The 21,736-nt window shown below is 33.8% G+C and overlaps 1 protein-coding gene across 3 annotated transcripts in view; it reads right to left on the bottom strand.

Annotated features, from left to right (window-relative positions):
* Positions 1–21,736, bottom strand: part of PCDH17 (protocadherin 17) — a 100,551-nt gene that overhangs the window by 57,450 nt on the left and 21,365 nt on the right. For 2 of the 3 annotated variants that reach the window (XM_043580105.1, XM_043580120.1), the window contains exons 2-3: positions 5,983–6,041; positions 5,677–5,849 (exon numbers count right to left, since the gene is read on the bottom strand). In XM_043580105.1, coding sequence (XP_043436040.1) covers positions 5,677–5,849; positions 5,983–6,041 — 232 coding nt within the window. The remainder of the gene's footprint in view (positions 1–5,676; positions 5,850–5,982; positions 6,042–21,736) is intronic. The other variant, XM_043580110.1, reaches the window with a different exon arrangement.

Raw genomic sequence — 21,736 nt, 5'->3', positions numbered from 1 at the left:
CCATCCCTCTATATAGCAGTGATTTTCCATTTCCTTCATAAGACAAATTGATATTAATAAGTTTACAGCAGCATTTCTTTTTAAAAGTATTTTCAGAGATTGCGAGGATGGACGTCGTCATCACCTCTGTGTCCTTACTTGTGTAGAAGCAATTCGCTGATGCGTGTTATGGGAAGGTCTGGGAAGAGACATCGACTGATTGGAAGGGTCACAGCTGCAGTAACCATAGGTGCAGAATAGAAAGCAGAACGGAAGCTTGAGAATATTAAAGTACTATCCAAGTACGGTCCTATCGCTAGTCAGCTCTAGGGGCAATTGCAAAGTAGGTCAAGTTTGCGTTCAGTGTCCTAATCCTTTCTCAATAACTCCTTTCCAAACCCTGTATGTATGGCTCCACCCCTACTCTGGTGGACAAGAGCTTCACCTTGTGTTCTCCCATTTCCCTACTATTTCTTCCTTAAGTTGTTCCTCCATGGTAAAGTATAGGTTGTAGAAACCTTAAACTGTTTCCTTTCCAGACATAATTAGAAATATGGTGAAATTGCAGTCATTATGCAGTAAATTAGGGAGGTCGATGTTGAAAGAGTAGGGTTCAGAGCCTCGTCAAACTCTGAAATCACATAAAAAATACTGCAGTCTTTAAACTAGCTTAATCCTGTTTTAAATATGGGGCCCACAAGCAAAATTCAAACAGTGATTTGAAAAAAACAAAACAAACAAACAAAAAAATCCATTAGCTTTAGTTTTTGTAGTTTTCCAGAATGTCCTCTGGGAAGAGGGAAGGCAACCCTTAAGAATGTAATTTAGTTTTAAAACTGAATTCACTGGAGCAAACCTAGCTTATTTTGTCTTTCTATTATTCTCAACTTTCTATTGATTTTATTTTTATTAGATTTTAATCAGGGATTCTATTCTGAAATGTTTTGAACCCAGAATGTAATTTAAGAAGTCAGATTTTCTAGCAGAAGAGAGAGGACAGAGGAGGCACAGGATTGAATAGGAAAAAAAAAAAAAAAGAAAGAAAGAAATTATAAGGCAATTAAATAAAAGGAGAAATGAGAAAGAACTTGAATGAAGCAACTTCTAAGGATCAGAAAAGTCCTGCAATCCAGTTACAGAGGAAGGGATGAACAGTTGGCCACCTAACAGGGCATTAGCTTCCCTCACGGTGATGCTTCTACTGCTGTCCCTAGCAAAGGTTGTCAACACTTACAGGGTGCAATGCTATTCCACTAGCTTCTGGCTTAAATTCACAAACTTGGTTTCAGTCAACTATAAAGATAGCTGAAGACTGATTACCCTTGAAAACTTGAGAACAGTCACTGAGTTATCAATAAAGAGCTCAAAGAAATCACCAGACAGCATTTATGAAAACTGCACATTTATTATTTGGGAATCAAGAGAGACTACTGAATTTTAGGGAAAGTTTACTAAATGTTGTTAAAGAAGAAAAAGTTATTGCTCACAATCAAAATACTTTACCAGACTTCTGTAATGGACAGAACTCCAAAGTACAGATGTTTTCTGAAAGAAGTCAAAGTGGATTGCTTTATCTACCTACCTATCTACTTAGGTAGATACCTACCTACCTACCTACCTATAATATTGGGCAAAGGGAGTATGGAGAAAATCTAAGTGACAAATAGACTGGCAGGGCACAGAGATGCAATCAAATAGAAAGAAACTAAGTACATTCTTTGAGAATTTTTTTTAGTCCCACTAGAGAAACTAAAACCACTTCTTTCTATTAGAGGATTTAACATAAAATCCTTAAGGCTATTCCCCAGCTGTCGCGCTATCCATCACGCCTTCAATTAACTACTGAACTCTTTCAAATATTTTTGCTAAAATAACGACCAACACATACTACTGCTGTGTATTTGGGACGACTAAACCGATGGTAGCAATAAACATAATTATCAGGAATAGAACAAATGGAAAAAGTCTGCACAAAAGAGAAGAAAAAGTAATATTTGAACTAATAATAGAAGATCTCAAAGGCCTAAATCATTTGCAAAGGAAAACCATTATTAGTAGAAAGTTCCATTGAAAATGTGAAGATTATTTTTGGAATTAATTCTAATTTCTAAGCTAAAGAAATATTTTGAGTTAGAAATAGAACATCATTTTTCTTAATAGAGAAAATTTAAACAAGGAAAGAAATCAAATAAGCTAATACAAAAGCTATAAAATATAATATGCTATTGATTGTTTTAACTGAAATGTGTTAAGGCACTACTACAAATTTTTAGAAAGAAAAAAAAGACTCATAAATGGATTTCTTTCTGTTTAGTGTTTGGTTTCTTTCTCCTAAGAGAAAATTTACTTTTGATTCTTAGGAGATTTTTGAAGGTATTAAAGATTAGGGTTTAATATTTGAAATCTGACATGAGATAATTGCTTAAATACGGCTGTCATCATCTTTCATCTGTAAAGAAAATTATCTTTATGGGTGTGCATTGAATTAATTTGGCATTGCCTCTCTTGACGCTTTTCAAATAAATTAACAGAGTACATTGACCAAGACAATGGCTGATGGCTTCTTCAAACATTTTAAAATTATTTCTGAGTAAACTGTTCATTATGTGAGTACTATAAAGCATTGGGTAAGAGGGCGGGCTCTGAAGGCATGTCATTTTATTTCTAATGTTGACTTCACTCCTTATAACTGCAGAACACTGAGAACATTTCTTAATATCTGTTAAATGTGAGAGTAGCAGTACTTCCTTATCTATAAATGCAATGAAAACTAAATAGGATAATAAGTTTTAAGTACTGCATAATTCATTCAATGCATATGAGCTATTCTTACATTCTCCCGTAAGGTTTGCATACATGAACTCAGGTTTTAACTTATTCTTCAATGTTTATTTGATATCTAGTCATAGCAGTGAATCAGAATGTCTGAGCAAATTCTCCCATTTGGAGACAAAGTTGTGTAGAAAAGACACAAGTTTTAGCTATATCTAGATGTAGCATAAAATTCCAACCTGCTGAGCAGATTAATATATTTTCTATACGTTCAGTTTTCTTGTTAAGTGAGACAAAAATGATTAAGCATTTTAGAGTTTTCAGGTTAAATAAGCTAACAATGAAATGGAGCTAACACAGTTTATAGTAAATGGTAAGAACTCAGTAAATGCTAGTCTCCTTCTCTGAATCTATATAGGTAGATAGATAAGTATAAACATGGATAGATGAAAGAAAGAAAGAAAGAAAGAAAGAAAGAAAGAAAGAAGAAAAAGAAGAATGGAAGGAAGGAAGGAAGGAAGGAAGGAAGGAAGGAAGGAAGGAAGGAAAGAATGAAAGGAGGGAGGAAGGAAGACAAAAAAGGAAGGAAAGAAGAAAACAAAAAAGATGATAGATGATGGAAAGAAATAGGGAGACTGAAGATGAAAAATGGAGACAGATGAGAGAGACAGAGAGGGAGAGCTTCCCCATCTCTACTAGTTACATACAGTTTCTTGAAGGCAGGCTCCAAGTCAAATTTATTTTTGATGTTCCTGAAGAAACTAACTTTCCTCAAGTATTGAAAGGATTTAATAGATATTTATTAAATACATGAGCTAATACATTAATCAGTCAATCAGTCAATGAAATACTATTTTATCTAATCCTCCAAAATCATGTTTTAAAGTAGAGGTCTGTATTTCTTCTATAATTCATCGATTCATAATAACTTTCCCATATTTATTAAGAAAGATGTGTGGAAACTAGTTGTTTTCCAGGACACATTTGTATTAGCATTCTCACTCTTACACTAGCAATTATTTTATGTAGAATGTTATTTACAATATATACCAAATATATGCTTTTCTAAGAATGGCCTACTTTTTTTAGGTATTATCTTCTAATATCAAAATTGAAAAAACAGATTTTCAGTATAAATGACATCTTTAGGCATAAATAAAACCACTTCCATTTTCTATAGGGGCCTTTGCTCTTTCCCATCAAATATATTGCTCAGTTGGATGAAAATAATTTAAAGAGTTAATGTGAACAGCATATAAACTTTTCTTTGATTAACAAAGTTTCTCATGAAATATGATAATAAATGCAAACTCTTTACTTACTCTATGCAGCTTTGCAAAAAGTAGCCAATGTATTATCCATCAATCACTTTATTACACACAAAGATGAGTCTATGTTAGGTTCTGTATTCACATATCAAGATGCAACAACCCACTACTTAAAATTTGTCTAAAAAATTCACATATTATAATATGACATAGTTAAAACCCATCAAGATCATTTAAGTCACTTTAAGTAAACATTCAAATTTGTAGGAACTATGAATATTCTATAAATATTCAATTCAATATTCAATTGTAATTCAATTGAATTACAATTCAATTACTATAAAACACAATATTGCATTGTTGGACAAAAAGTTGCTATGGTGTATATGGCAGTTATGACTTATCAAAAAAGGCTTTTTTGGAGGCCAATCTTGAAATAAATTCAGGATGTTGTATTCAGTGCAGAAATATAAATTATATTTTATTGAACATATGTATTTATTTCTGTATTGCATATATATTATTATGAACCTATGTATTTCTGTATTGAATTCACATATGTGTGAATGTGTTTGTATTAAAATGAATTTTAATTTTAGATTAGAGAAATTAATAATATCTATTGACACATATGTAATATGTCAGGCTTCACTACAGGCAAAAGGTTACTTTCTATGAATTGACAATCAATAAGTGAATTAGAAGAATAAATGACTATGTTCACAAAGTTTAAAGGTAGTTTCTCCCTAAAAAACTGAAATAATAAATATTAGATATATTTAAATACTATTATACTTTGAAAACTAGTATTAACTAATATAATACGTACTTGCAATTCTGAAACCCGATTTATACAACAGTTTTTTTCATATTTTATAATTAGACATAAAAACCTATTCACAGTGCCTAAGTCTTATATGTCAGAGTAGCTTAATTCTCTGGGTGAATCATTAGCAAATATTTCATTGTGCTTGAAACAATAAAAGCATCAAAACTAATAAAAAGGCATATCAAATGGATAAATTGAAGATAGACTTTTAGAAAACATTTGTATTATTAGGAAGTATTTCTTTTTTTATCTCTATCAGGGTAAACAAGTACATATTTATTTGACACTCACGTACATTTAGATGTAAATCAAAAAAGGAGCCAAAATTCTGGCTTGCTGTCATTTAACTCTTGAAAAACTACTTTGAGGCTAAAATGCGCATTAAAAATAAACAAACTCTGCTAAGAGCTATAAAATTCCAACCAGGTTTTCATTTTACCTAAACGTGGTGAATTTACTAAATTTGATCTTGTAAGTTAGTATATTAGAATGTGCATATCTAGCCAACATATGACCTGCTTTCCTTGCTAATGAAACACAAAATGGGACAGGTTGGGGAATGTCTGTAAAGCTAAGAACAATCTGGTGACTTTGGTCAAGTTGTCATTTTAAGATGGTTACAGACTAATATCCATGGCCTTCCTTTTTCTGTTGTTCTTGAGGTGTTGAATAGTTGCTTTCTGTCTGGGACAAGCTCGGGATCTGCTGTTTCTTTTGATATATTATCAACGGTCCGTTCCACCGTGATAAACTGCGACTCTAGTACTAATAGGTTTATAATGATTGCTTAAGCTTTACACGTCGTAAGCATTGGAAGGCTTCACTCACCTTGTTCAAGTGGTTGGCTTTTAGTTGAAGTAGTTTTCATCTTGAGTGCCTCCCTAACAGACATGTCACAGCAGGAGCCTTTGTTAGTGTCTTGGTCACTGTCAGCCTGATCACTGTCCCCGTGCCCACTGTCTCTCAGGCTGGCTCTTTCTGGGTCCTTAAACGTGGAGCTACTGAAATACATATAAAGAAAAAGAAGAGAAAGTGTTGTCTCTACGAGTTTGAATCTGAAGTGTAGTCTCTTGCAAAGCAATTTTGACACGAATGCAAATGGGGAAGCCGAGAAAGTTATTTAATAGGCCTTACCTTTGAACAAACTGCTGCCTGCTGCCCATGTAATTGGGCTCTGCGGGAAAATTGTCTGTCTGCGAAAGAGAAGGAAAAAAATACGTATAGTTGTACACTGGACAAATCTCCTGCAGAGCAACAAGATTTCCTAGTGGAAAAATGATTAATAATTCAAAAATTCCCTTAATCTTCAGATTTGTAAATTTTAATTAAATTGGAAATTGCTGACATGTAATTATGTACTCAGAACAATTAAATGATTCCGGTCCACAAATTACCTGTTAAAGTAAACAATGAGCCTGTCATAACTGGCATTCTCTGTTCCTACCAGGATGGATAACACTGTCTGCGTTGTTTCATTACCTAGATATTAAGATTGAACATTTGTGGGAGGAGTGAAAAAATGACCTAATTTCTCCATATTAAAAGTGTGAATTATTTAATAATACTCATTTTTAAACATAATTGCATCATCTGCTGGGATTCTACGCCCTCCATGTAGCATCACTTAAAGGCATCCACTCCTCAATTAAGAGATGCAGGGCCTTTCCTTCAAATTTTGCCAATAACAATTACAAGCATGGAACATATGGTTGAACTCCTCTCTATAATTCATTCTCATCTACATTCCTATTATGGCATTGAACTCAAACGATACAGTGGAAAGGGGTATTACCGTTGGTTATCGAAAACAAAGTGAAATAAAAATAAGAAATAAAATGTCACTTAAAATATTGAGAGTAAAGACATTGAGAAACCAGGCTTGTTTTTGTGGTTGTTTTTACTGCTTCCAAACTGATGTGGAGGTCTGCCAAAAAGAACTGAATTCTCCTTGTATCATGGAACAGAGTCTTTTGGGAGAAAGAGACTAGATCTTTCATAGATCTCCCTATACTGTACATTCATACACATCACTTCTTCTTGCAGCTGACTCAGTGACAAAGGTTCTCCTGTTTTCAGCATCACTTCATATCACACCATTGTGCCCTGAAGCAGCTATGGATTCATACAAGATCATCCAGCATGTAAGTATCAGTGACACAGGAGCATGCGATTCATGAAGAAGAGGGCCCAAGGTAAGGCTTAACGTAGTGCAATATGTGTTTCCGTATAAATAAAGCTAAATTAAACTAACAGTACTCTTTTTTCTTCCCATGAAATAATTTTAATTATGTGGCTTTTGGGAACTATTTATTATTGGGGGGGAAAGGACATGTTAAGAGTAATAGCTTAAAATACTAAGTTTCACTGTCTGTTAAAAGCTTGGGGACAGGAAATAGCCTCATAAATTTCTGAATCTATAATCTTTTGTCGGTGCTCAAATGACCTTTATCAAAATGCAAAGATGAAGGTAAACAGGTCAATGCATTTCTCACTTCTAATCTGCCTTAACTAGCATTTGGTAGCAGACATTTTTCATTAACATGTTTTATTAGCGTTTAGGTTCTGTGAAGCACATTAATTTTTGTTTCCATAATGGCAAACTATCAGTTTTTAAGGGTGACAATCTTCTAGTAAAAATAATAGCGGAAAACAACAAAATGGGGCAAAAATGTTTGCAACTGGGGCAAACATGTTTGCAACAGAATTTTGCTAATTTTTAAAACTATAATTATTTAGAAACTCCACATTTTAGCTTAATAAAATCAAGTTCCTCTTTTGAATTGGTCAAAAACATGTATGCAACCTATTATTGTTGTCGGTTACAGACTAGGCCATGAGTATCTTAGAACACTTCAGAAAAACAGAATCCTGAGTATTACAGACAGAGTAAAATATAAATCAAAGTAGAAACTCTAGTTAGAAAACATAAGTGCTATTATAAGTAACTTTGTGATTGTAATGGCTTTAGTTAGGTGGAGCATCACAGGATAGGATCCCTATTCAGTTAAACACAGGGAAACAGATAAGGAAACTTTCCTTCCACTGTTCTACTAGGGAGAGTATCTAAAAATGTTTGCCTATTGTTAAAGTTCTAAACAGCTCTAATAAAAGACTTGAACTAAGAAATAGAATACGTTTTTCCACCGAATGAAGAGCTATTTTTAAATTATGTGTGCGTGCACGTGCACATGTGCATAAGTATGTTTGTACGATGTCTGTTTGCATGGATGCATCAGAGTGTTTGATGACCACTGAGAGATGGTGTTGCTACCAAATGTTATTTTGATGAAAATCGAAAAACGAGAGGAAGTCGAAGAAAGAGGAAAAAAATATAATTACAGAGAAAGGCAAGAGAAAAGTAGAGAAGAAAAAGAGAGAAACAAAAAGATACATATACACAGGAGGAGGAATGACGTGGAGAGAGGTAAAAAGGAATGTAAAAAAGAAAGAAAAAGAAAGAAAGAAAGAAAGAAAGAAAGAAAGAAAGAAAGAAAGATTGGTTTATCGTTATAGAATTTCACAAAATACAATTGTTAAAAATCTGCAGCTTAATCAGTAGCAGAGTATCAGAAGTTTACTAATAGTGCCTGCATTTATCTATTAAATACATAGAAGCCTGAAAGATTGTGTGTGTGTTTATGATTACCATAATGAAATAGCCATTTGGCCTTTAACAAACATATAACTAAGTCACTATAAAAACCACACTGGTTTTAATATAGAAAATAACATTTTCATTATCCAGGCTCCAAGGGTGTCAGAAAACTCATTTAAAATAATCTGAATATAAAATAACTGTATTTGCATAGGAAAATGAAAATAGACCCAAAACAAAAGCCATATGTACCACATATCATTTAATTTAGAAATGGAAGGGTTTTAAGATATTTCCCGATAATGTACTCTAAAAAATTCGTTTTACCTTGCATATCTGTAAATCTTAACTTTTAAGTCTAAGAAGAAGGTAAAACTTGGTCAGACACTTGTAGTTTTTTAGGACTCGTCAGAGTTATTAAACATGAATATTTATATCTTTGAAAATTTTATCCTCTTCCATACAAACTAATCATATACACTAATGTTTTCCCTTCAAATTCAACTGGAACACAGTGACTTTTAACTATTACTTTTAAACATATAATTTGTTTATTATTTTGTAAAAGTACTCGGAATTGGTGGGTAGTTACAGAAAACTTCCAAGATAGACACTTTAAAAACTTAAGAATGTGATCATCTTTTTAATCTAGTTCAGTCTGGAATAAAAGACAGAAGTTTGGCCATTTTTTACTGATTATTTGCTCGTAAGAAAACAGATCTGAAGTATCTTATAAAACTGAGTCCATTCTCCTAGTTTCATTTTTTTGTTCATTCCTTGTTTTTTTGTTTGATGAACATGAAAACTTAGTATTCATTACTTTCCTTTGTACTGAAAACACAAATAAGCAAGTAATCAATTAAACTAACATACAAAGTGGATAAGTCTGCATGATATGAAGGGTTTCTTTGATTACTTGCCTTTATGCATTTCTCCAGGAGTACTCAGCAAATTGTAGTCAATTTATAAATGACATTCAAAATCAGAATTCTTATCAGGAGTACTCAATAATAAGCTATTTCTCAGGTATATCCGAAGATATATTTACATACTCTACAATTTGCTTCTTCTGTTATAACTCTAGAAAACAAATCATGATTTAAAAAAGCATCTATGAGAAAGACCAAAAGAAGGCACCTACTGAAACTAAACCACGTTGGCTCAAATTGGGTAACTTCTTTATTTGTTGAAGTAGATTAATTTGATATGACCACTTACATATGCCTAAAGAAGTTGAATTGAAAGTGGATAGTAAAAGGAGTCAAATAGATTACTTTTTACTAGTAAACAGTAAAAATAGCAATTCTCAAAATGTATCAAGCATTTGACATAAGTCAACATCTATGAATGATAAAAATTCTCAGCAAAGGCAGAAAGAGAGGGAAACTTCTTCAACTGTATAAAGAGCATCTACCAAAAAACAAACAAACAAACAAACAAACAAACAAAAAACATGTATAACTAATATTATATTTACCAGTGAAAGACTGAAAGTTTCACCCTTCCTTTCACCACTTTTATTCACCATTGTGCTAAAAGACCCATTAAGTTCAACAAGGCAAGAAAAATAAATAAAAGATAAATTAAAAAGGAAGGGAAATTTCTCAGTTACTATACTCACAGATAATATTACTGTTTAGGCAGGAAATAAAAAGGAATTAAAAAAAAACAAATTGGAAACAAAACTTCTTAGAACCAATAAATAAGGTTGCGTATTCAAGGTCATCACACAAAAATCAATTATATTTCAATATTCTAGCAATGAACTATTGAAAACTGAACTTTCAAAAGCAATCCATTTATCATAGTTCCCTACCAATCAAATGCTTAGAAAAAAATATTTTCAATAACAAGTACAGAATCTGTGCCCTCAAAATTACAAAAGTTGATTAAATAAATCAAAGAAGATCTAAATAAATGAAGAAATATATTGCATTTATGGAGTGGAAGACTCAGCAAGGTAAAGCTGTCAATGTTCCTCAAATAATCTATACATATAATATAACAACATTCAGATTTACAGCATGATTCACTGTAAATACAGACAAGGATTCTAAAATTCATAATGGAAAGCAAAGTGACCATAATAGCCAAAAAATTTTTGAAAAAGAAGAATAAAGTTGAGGGAATCACACTATCTATTTTAAGAGTTATTATGAAGCTGCACTAATCAAGACAGTGTAGTACTGTAGACAGAAAAGACACATAGATCAATAGAACAGAGAAGACTGTCCATAAGTAGCCTACAGAAATACGGCCAATTGATTTTTGACACAGTTTCAAAAGGCAATTCGATAGATAATTCAATAGAAATGAACCTTAAACTACACCTCTCTCCCTCTGTGTGTGTGTGTGTGTGTGTGTGTGTGTTATACATATGTATGGATGTATACATATATATAATGTATGTATGTATCAAATGTATGTATCAAAATGGACCACACCTCTAAATATAAATGTAAACCTGTACATTTAAGAAAACCTAGCAGAAAACCTTTGTGACTTGGCAATATGCAGAGTTCTCAGATATGATACCAAAAGCATAATCCATAGCCAAAAAAAAAAAAAAAAACATCCAGACTGATGCAGCCATTTGGGATTTACTTTAAAGCAATGTCAACTATGTTCACACAAAGATTTGAAAGATTTGTACATAAATATTTACAGGAGCCCTCTTTGTCAAAACTGGAATCAGCCCATGTATCTTTCAACAGGTGAATAGATAAACAGACTGTGGTACATGCATACATTGGACAACTATTTAGCAATTAAAAAAAAAAAAACTAGTGACGCAACAACTTAGATGCACCTCGAAAGCATTTTGGTGATTGAAGGAAGCCACTCACAGAAAATTTCGCACTGTATAATTCCATTTATAAAACTTTTCAAAAAACCAAAAACTATGATGACATAGAACAGATCAGTGGATGGCAAGTTTTAAAACTGCCTAAGGGAGATACAGCATGAAGATTTTCAACTCCTGAACTGCTTACTATCCTGATTGTGGTGGTGGTTTCATGAAGCTTTTATATGTACATGATTAAAAATACATGGAACTCGACATTCAAAACAAGTTCATTACTATATGCTCAAAAAGGTAATTCGAAAATTAAATCTAAGGCACTATCTGCCTGTCATATATGCTGAAGATCCTTCTGCCACACAGAGAATTATAAATCTATAAGCTCTTTTATTAAGTTTCTTCAATAAGGAGTGTTTCTGAACTTTTAAAAAATTATACAAAGCCAACTTATAAAACCTATGTAGAAATTCCGTATTCATTTGGACAGACTACGAATGGATTCAGGATATAGAGATCTATTCAGCCACACTAGCAAACCCAAGCAACAGCTCTGTAAGACAGTCACCTTAATATGAATTATTTAGCTAAATTTTCATTTCTTTCAAAGATGTTTTCCTTGTGTGCAGTTCCTGTTTACCCAACCATAACATAAAGACTTCAAACGAAGTTTGCAGACACAATTTATTGCAAAGGGATGGCTTTTCTTTCTGTAAAAATAGGTCCCACACCCAACCTGGAGCTTGAACTCATGACCTTGAGGTCAAGAGTTGCATGCTTTACCGAATAAGCCAGCTAGACTCCCCAACAAAGGAATGGCTTTTTATTTCAATGCAGGAAACAAACATGGCTAGATTGCGAAGAACGGGGATCCATCCTCAGAAACGGTGAGTTGTTTTTGTTTTTTGTTTTTTAAAGAAAATACCTTGTGTATTGATTCTACATTTGAGAGTGAACAGAATATATTTGCAAAGAGTGTAAACGCATTGAATATGAAATGATTAGCATCTAAGATATACCAAAGTGTATTAAAATACCTTCAAAATAATTTTACAACTTTGGTGGTAAAATTAGGATATAATATTTAAAAGATGTTGTTTTATACTTTATATGACATAATATATGAAAATTTCTTAGTTATCTAATACAATTCCATTATAACTTTTATATTTTTTAAGTCCTGCATGCAGCACTGTAATAATCATGAAATAATGATAACTGGAGGAAAGTCTGAGCAGTTTTAAAACAATATTTGGATTTCTAGGAAATGAGACAATTATGGATAAGAAAATTAAAGACATCATCATTTTGAATCCCATTTCTAATTAATTTCTAAGAAAGAAAACATCAGAAAACTATTTTCAAAGGTATCCCTGCAAAGGGAAGAGAAAAAAAAATAATTCAATCATTAAGAAAGTGGATTGTATGGTTTAGTCTTTCTCATCACAGATGCTATTTCAGTAAATTCTGGAATTCAATCTGTGATTAATCCAATCACTATGTGATAAATATGTCCACAATACCTTGGTGCTAATTTGCCAGTGTTCTCTTATACTTCCCATTACAGACTCATGGGGCAGTCAGGAAATTTCCTATGGAGAGAACAATTTTTGACAAAACAAACAGCTCTCGCATCTCCAGAATCATTGGTGTGGAAATGTAGGAGGCAGTGCTTTATAAACTGCTGGCATCCTTGCTATCCTTTTACCTTTCTATGTCTGTTTCTTTACCAGAAAGGAGACCTTTGAGACAGAGGCTCAGTGGGTAAATTCATTCCACAAACATACGTTTAGCTCAGACCTGAGGCAATATAAAAATTCCAGCATTCAACAATATAAAATTCACAATAGCTGAGACCCAATCAAGAATTATAAGGTCTGCAACAAGTTAAGAAAATATAACCCATGGCTGGGAGAAAAATCAATCGATGAAAACAGATCCTGGCATGAAAGAGATGATGGAATTAACCAACAAGAATCTTAGATATTAGAATATTAAAAATATGGTCAAGAACGTAAAAGCCTGGCTTTGAGAGCAAGTGCCTTCTTAAAATTTGAGCCCCAAGTACCTCCCTTGTATCATTTTCATCTTGGGCCCGAAGGAGAGAAGTAGATGATATAGAAAAGACCCAAATGGAACTTCTAAAAATGAAAACTACAACATTTGAAATTAAAAATACACTGAATAGGACCGACAGCAGATTAGACACTGAGAAGGAAAAGACGCAGCATTTTGTACCAGGTTCTAAAAGCGTATTTGCCTCAGTGTCTTGATAAATTTGTAATATATTTGTGTCGAATCAAAAAGACTCTCCCAAAGGTTGCAATACAAATATGAAGAAAGGTTTCATTCTAGAGGTATTGATTTAGCATAGGAATTATTAAAGAGAAATGAAAGTATGTCTTTGACATACTTCGACTCTTTAAAGTCATTATTATGAGAAAACTGGCTTCTCACACACGAATTTGGGGTTGGATGTGTAGTTATGGTGTTAAATCATATCATTACAGCTTCAGCTATACTAAGATGATCAGTGTTTTCCTCATCCAGGGGCACAGGGGAGTGGAATTTTGAAAATTCTTTTGAATTACGGACATAAGGTTGACTGCACATATTGATGCCATTGGGGTGAAAACAAAGCCAAACAAGTTGAACTTTTCCCTTAATTCAAAGGCACTGCTTTTCACATTGATAGTAAGCATTCTCTTTGCAGCAGACTGAACACAAGGGAGTGTTAAGAGGTGAATAATTCACTTTAAGCCTTTTCATACCGACATCGCTTCTGATAGCTTTGCCTTCAACAGAATATATGGTGTGGTTCTTTCTACATTGCTGAAGTAGGCAACAGCACTTTAAGCCACCACTTATAAAGTTATCTGACAGCACCTATGGCTCTGGAATTTTCAAAGTGCATGAGGTATGGCAATAACTGTATTTATCAATGATTTTCAAAATAATACATTTTATACAAGTATAGTGTGGTCGACATTTGTGTTTTGCTACTAAAGGCATAATAAAAACATGAGAAATTCTTACCACATTTAGCAAAAGCTAGCATTACTTTAAATTAGAAATGAGAGAGCAAGAACAGCCACATCCTGTAAGCAAGCATTTTAAGTCTACAGCTCAATTAGGATGACTTAGATGATTTTGTTCTGAAAGTAATGAGTCTGTATATTAAAACCTTTTGCAAATGTTAACTCTTTCATAAACAACACTGATAATTTTAATAATACCTTGTATGCTGGAGTTTAATCATTTAATTTATGAATCTTAAAGAAAATCAGCTTTGAGAAGAAAGAAGAATGTTGAAATAATCAAAAGGTAAGAGGAGTGCTGTTTGTTATCTAGAAAAGCACACAAAGTAGAGAATGCTGTGCATTCTCTTTTTTATTTTTGCTGAAGTTTGGAGTCCATAGGCCACCAAGGTGCCCCTGAATGCTAGATGTGCTTTCTCTCTGGCAATGGCATAGAGTTATGCCATAAGTTGATGTCTTAGGGAAAAAAATTCAAACTTTGAGTGGCTGACTTTAATACCTGCAATTAGTCCATTCTCTTTAGTAAGGTCAGTCTCTATCTCAACCCTAGCTTATACCCAGTCTTTTTGTTTTCTTCCAGTGGTGGTAGTGGGGGGGGGAGAGTTGGGAGTTCTTTTCTTTTCTGTTTGGTTGTTTGTTTGCTTGTTTGGTTGGTTGGTTGGTCGGTTGGTTGGTTTTGGCTATCTCTCAGCCAGATATATTGTCTTAGAAGATTCTTCTCTGCTTTCCTCCTATAGTGCTCTTTTTCTCTATCAAGAATATGGAAGATTTATCCCACCAGAGGGAATACCTACAACTGGATTCTCTGCAATCAGGCCTCCAAACTAAGAACCCAAAGGTAAATGTAGCCAGTGAAAATTCATTAGAAGTCTGAACTTCTAGAACTCCGACATATGAAGAGAAAGAGAGAAAAGGGAGGGAGACGAATCGGTGACTCACCATTTTATTTATTGTCACTGTGAATGCAAGATACAGTTCTTAAACTCTTATTTCATTAATGTTAAAAACTTGCTAATAAGTGAAAGAAAAATTTGATAAATTAATTTATTTGGATTCAAGCCAGTTTTCAGTCTAATTTATTTAGCTAATATGGACATGTTTTGAAACTATACTGCACTGAATCTAAATTTATGGAAACAAAGTCATTGTGTACTTTCTATGTTAGGAGGCTTGGAGTATCCTGTTCCATTTTGGTATCCACACAACAGTATTATTGATATTTATTACTCATTCTCCTCAATTGCCCTAGGACACATAGTAATGTTACTGTCTACATTTTTTTTCTAACAGAGAAATGACATTTAAGAGAAATGACAGCTGGGGCGCCTGGGTGGCGCAGTCGGTTAAGCGTCCGACTTCAGCCAGGTCACTATCTCACGGTCCATGAGTTCGAGCCCCGCGTCGGGCTCTGGGCTGATGGCTCAGAGCCTGGAGCCTGTTTCCGATACTGTGTCTCCCTCTCTCTCTGCCCCTCCCCCGTTCATGCTCTGTCTCTCTCTGTCCCAAAAATAAATAAACGTTGAAAAAAAAATTTAAGAGAAATGACAGCTAACTAACTTTCATAAAGTTACCCTTCATATACCCAATTCACTGCAGAACAACGTACTTGCCGGGAAGGAACCACCAGAACCAGTCAGTGTCTGTGCTACCTCTCTGGCAAATAGAGAAAAATCAGGATCAATCCCAACATTTTCAGAACTAAGTTAATGAGAAATGAATGTAACTTGACTTGAAATGCTTTTAAAAATTACGTTACACTCCAAGCAAAAATAGTACTGCCATCCCCCGTACTAATAAGACAACTCACTGAAAGAATATGCACTTTTACCTTTCCATGCTTGCACATTAAATTATTTGAATATGCTGAGCATTGCATATAACTCCAATAACTAGATTTTCTTCCTTTGGCCAATAACATAAAAAGGTAATAATGGCCATGTATTATCAAACAGTCTAATGCAAGCAGTGGGCTTAACTGTATGATTACTTACCATCATGACAGTCATATAAATTGTCAAAATAGGCACTTCTGAACACTTACCTTTTAAAGTGCAAAAGAAATTCAAAGTATTACATTTAGCCAATCATTACAGAAAATTCCCCAAAAATTACTAATTTAAAAGATATAAATAACTAATCTAAGTAACTAATTTAAAAACCAAACTGTCTGTCTGTCACATATCATCAGTTTGTTTTTTTTCCAAAATACACTAAAATTTAAAACATTACAGATACAATGATTTTGGTACACACAGTTCACCAGTCTTCCTCCTCCAAATAACATTGTTGATCAGAAGATAAAGTCTATTATTATTCAAATAATCGGTTAAATTTTGCAAATGAAAGAAAAAAAATATATCAGCAAGATCAGGTTCCTGTCTGATTTTGCATCTGCCTTTCAACTCATCACCTGTATAGGTGCATTCCAGTTCCTAATAGTAAAAAAAAATAGAAGGAATTCAAGGTGAAATTGAAGGATGAAATACCTTTCTTACTTTTTCCTTCCTCTAAAATTTAAATTTTTTTTTAATGTTTATTTTTGAGAGAGACAGAGACAGGATGCGAGTGGGTTAGGGGCAGAGAGAGAGAGGGAGACACAGAATCCGAATCAGGCTCCAGGCTCTGTGCTGTCAGCACAGAGCCCAACGCGGGGCTCAAACTCATGAACTGTGAGATCATGCCCTGAGCCGAAGTCGGACGCTCAACTGTCTGAGCCACCCAAGTGGCCCTCCTCTAGCACATTAATAAAGAGTTTTTAACTCTTTATAAAAGGAAGTTGTTTTTCTTTTTTTCAAAATTATTTATTTACTTTTGAGAGAGAGCGCACAAGCAGTGGAGGGGCAAAAAGAGAGGCAGAACACAAGCAGGGGAGGGGCAGAGAGAGAGAGGGAGACACAGAATCCAAAATAGGCTCCAGGCCCTGAACTGTCAGCACAGAGCCCAACGCAGGGCTCTAATTCACAAACTGTGAGATCATGACCTGAGCCAAAGTCTGATGTAATCAACTAAGCCACCCAGGTACCCTGAGAATTTTTAACTTTATAAGCAACAATTCATGCAAACAGCCAACCAATCAATTTATTTTACAATAATTAGTAAATAATTATTTATTTTAAATAATTACTTTGGGGGAATTTTGTGGTCCTGGTCTTTTGCATGGGTTTCAAAGATAAGTTACTAACCCCTTCCAAAACAACAAAAAATATATACAAATTTAAATTTTCAGGGGCACCTGGGTGTCTCAGTTAAGTGTCTGACTCTTGATTTCGACTCAGGTCATGATCTCACAATTTGGGAGACTGAGACCTGTGTCAACAGGAGCCTGCTTGGGATTCTCTCAGTCTCTCTCTCTCTCTCTCCTTCTCTCTCTCAAAATAAATAAATAAACTTTAAATTTTCCAGAAAAAATTATCCATTTGTATTTGAAAAACAAAATGAGTAATGTAAGAGTACAATTACAAAAACTTAGGAGATAATATACAGGGAATTTGGAAGATCTGCCCTGAGATATGACTTTAACAAAGTAAAGGCATTCCTAAGTTTGAAGAAGAAATTAATTATTAATCAAATTTATGAGTATTAGATTACTAGAATATTTATCATTTTTCCCTCTGAAATACAGGAATAAGTATCACATTCAAAATGTATGATTCAATGGAAAGAGTCTATTTCAGGTTGGTATTCATACCTGAAATTAAAATAAAGCTAAGTGTCTTTACTAATGCTAACAGATTTTTAATTAAACATTAGCACAAAATGAAATGAAATATCTCCAGTCTTTATCAGACTGACACTTAATACCTAATTCAAGTATCCCCAGGTTTCTTTGCTTGGACACTTCAGTGCTAAGAATTTTTCTCCTCTGGAAAAAGCAGCAGGCTTACCCAGACAATCATTTCATGAGATAATAGGCCTGCATTCTTCCATATCTAGTTTGAAACAACAGACAAATATCTTGATCTTGTTAGAGGTTATTTGTAATTTACATGGTACAGGTTTTTTGGGTTTTTTTTTATATAAATACACAAACGGAAAGAAATTAAGAAATGTTAACAGTTAATCATACCTTACAAAAATGGTGTAAGGCCCACTATCTGTTTTTGAAAATCAAGTTTTATTGGAACTCAGCCATGCCCTTTCATTTACTTGTTGTCGATGGCTGTTTTCATGCTTCAATGGCAGAGATGAATAGTTTTGATGGAAACTATATGGCCCACAAACCCTAAATATTTACTATCTGATCCTTAATAGGAAAAGTTGCAGGCTCTTGGCTTAGAAAAACTAAGTCTCAGCTCTTAAGGTTACAATTAAAATTTTTAGTCTACTCACTCCTGTAGATAAAATACTAATGAGGCATTTTCACATATACACTACGTTTAATTAGGTCATAGTTAAAAAAACCAAGAAAACACATAAGTTATTTTCATCTTCTGTGGGACACAGACTTCTCTCCCAGAGTATGCATTTGGAAGCTGCCTGATTGAAAAATTGTTCATATTTTTTAAGTGGATTTCAGTGTTACGTGATTTGTAGCATGTTTATATTCAATTCCAAACTACTTAAAACTGTGCAAACAGTACCATCATGGGAACACCTGAAAACAAAATGTACTTAGGCACATTAAGTTTCCTGAAGTGTATTACAAGTTCCTCTAGAGTGTACTTAGAATAAGAGTAAGTAACCTGTTCTTTCCCAGAGAAAAGAACTCTTCCGTTCTTGGTCCTTTGTCTCCTGTGCTTCCTTACATATTTTACAGGGTGATTTTGTCAGTGTTTCTCAACCTCTCCAAATCTAAACTTCCTTCCAACTTCACCAAGTGGAACCATTATAATTATTTATATTTTATGGGTGGAGAAACTGAGGCCTATGGAATTCATGAAAGGCTAGTTGGAGGTCCCTTTATGAGTAAGTAATAGGAATAAGTTTCTTTTGACTCAAAATCTCACACTCTTTCAAATAAAATCCTGCAAGTCCTGTATGACCCATCTCCCTTTTGTGAGTATTGTGCTTTGCTTTCTAGACTATTTATCACTGTCTGATGTATTTTACAGATTTATTACTTTCATTCTAATAATGCTTGTTAATCAATGCTCCCTACAGAGTTCTGATACCAGGTCACACACCACCCCCGTGAATGGCTTTGTTCCTGCAATTGTTCAGCTCTGAATCATAATAAACACAGAGGAAAGCAATGAGGTCTACTGGATAGCTTTGGTTCAAATACAAGAATCAAAGCCAGTTCTATGATCAAATCTGAGAGTCTGAGAATCTGCTTCTGGAGTCTCCAAAATCTGGAAATATTTTCACTCTATAGGACCAACTTACAGAACTTCTTGAAACTACTTGCTGGCTATCACTTTGAAAGATCTTGTGGCAATGTGTCGTACGTACATAGGTCCCAGCAGAGATGTGAAGCTTAATATATGAAGGCCTTAAAGAATTCTTTTCCAAATTGACCTGCCTTCTAGGAACTAAGTTTCACTACTCAAAGTAGCAATTATTCATGCTGTAGGATGTTTTCATACTCCATCAATACCTCCATAGGAATGCAGGCCAAACATGATATCCCAACTGGTATAGAAACAAAAGCCCTAAACTATGAGTCACATGACATTAATTTTCTATTTCTAGCTAGCTATATATATGTGAGTAATATTTCTGTGCTTCAATTTTCTCACATGAAAAGAAGTGTAAATGAAATCAGATGTTGTCATATGTCTCTAACTCTCTGGTATTCATTGCTCTACAACAGTTCTTTTGTGGAAACTTCTCTTCAGTTTCTACCTGGGGTGAGCTTTACTTACCACAAGTTCTTTCTGCATAAAAAGCACTGTTCTGAAGGAAGACTTAACATCTTTCCACTTCAGAGTTCACTTTGGTGGTTTAAGTAAGAAGTTTAAAATATCTGCAAATTATTTTTTTTGCAAGACAGTCTATCAAAAATTGATCACTTTTTTAAATGTCTACTTAGCATTTAAAACAAGGGTGCCTCGGTGGCTCAGTCAGTTAGGTGTCTGACTCTTGATTTCAGCTCAGATCATGATCTCACAGTTGGTGAGTTCGAGCCCCAAATCAGACTCCATGCTATTAGTGCGGAGCCTGGTTGGGATTTGCTCTCTCTCCCTCTCTTTCTGCCTCTCCCCTGCTCTCTTTCTGTCTCAAAATAAATAAATAACCTTTAAGAAAAAAAGCATTTAGAACAAAGTAACCAATCCTGGTTTAAAGAGGTATAAACTGAAATTTGGAATAAAATAAATTAGCATTCGGGGCGCCTGGGTGGCTCAGTCTGTTAAGAGTCTGACTTCGGCTCAGGTCACGTTCTCACGGTCCATGAATTTGAGCCCCGGGTGAGGCTCTGTGCTGACCTTTGGGAGCCTGAAGCCTGCTTCGGATTCTGTGTCTGACCCTCCCCCGTTCATGCTCTGTCTCTCTCTGTCTCAAAATAAATAAAAAAATGTTAAAAAAATAAAAATAAATATTAACTATTAAATAAATATTTAATATTAAATATTAAAAAAATAAAAATAAATTAGCATTCTAATAAAATTACTTTTTTATAATCGTAAGTATTCTGGTTTAAAATTGTACTCTTGCATAATTGCTAACATGAAATATTATTTTTATGGAGAATATGTCTGCATATCAGTTACCTGCTTCCATGTGTTACGTCATTTACTGCTAACAATAATAATCGTATGTGTTAATATTCATTCAAAATTTAGTATTGATCATATCCTTTATATGCATAATCATATTTCATCTTTAATTCTTATGACAATTTTATGAGGAACAAATATTATTACACCTAATAAGAAACCAGAAAAAAAAAATAAGGTTAAGCATCTTACTCTGGACAGAAAAGCTAATTTTTTTTTTTTTTTTAGACCAAGAACCTTGGGAATTGAATCTCAGTGTAAAGAATCAAACCATCAATCAGGGAGGAACTGACTAAATGAATTATCCATTAATTGGCCCAGAATTCCATTATTGTTCAGATAATATGAAACCACATTGTTGACATGGAATAGTGTCTATGTATGAGACATTTATATTTTTAGACAAAACTCTAGTGTGTCCTGCATGTGTTTGCACATTACAGCATGGGAAGATAGACAGGTTTATAATCCCTTATTCAAAATCCTTGCACTCAGACATGTTTTGTAATCCTTAAGTCTTCCATATCTCAGAATGACATTTTGTTGTACATGTCATGTATGGCCTATCCCAACAGAGACTGATATAATACCTCAAATTTAAACATATTAGTATTTCTTCAGTAAAAAAAAAAAAAATGTTGATATTAACACTAAGTGGGACAAGTAAAGATTAAAAATAATCTTAAATCAGTTCAGATCTAAGTTCTTTGGATTTTTATTTAGAGAAGGGATTGTGGGTCTGAACAACAAAAGATTAGCAATAACTACCTCTGAGTACTAAATTATAAGCAATTATAAC

This window comes from Prionailurus bengalensis, chromosome A1 (genome assembly GCF_016509475.1).
Source record: "Prionailurus bengalensis isolate Pbe53 chromosome A1, Fcat_Pben_1.1_paternal_pri, whole genome shotgun sequence".
In the NCBI taxonomy this organism is placed as follows: domain Eukaryota; kingdom Metazoa; phylum Chordata; class Mammalia; order Carnivora; family Felidae; genus Prionailurus; species Prionailurus bengalensis.
The sequence above is the reverse complement of the archived record's forward strand: the minus strand, read 5'-3'. Positions and strand labels throughout refer to the sequence as shown.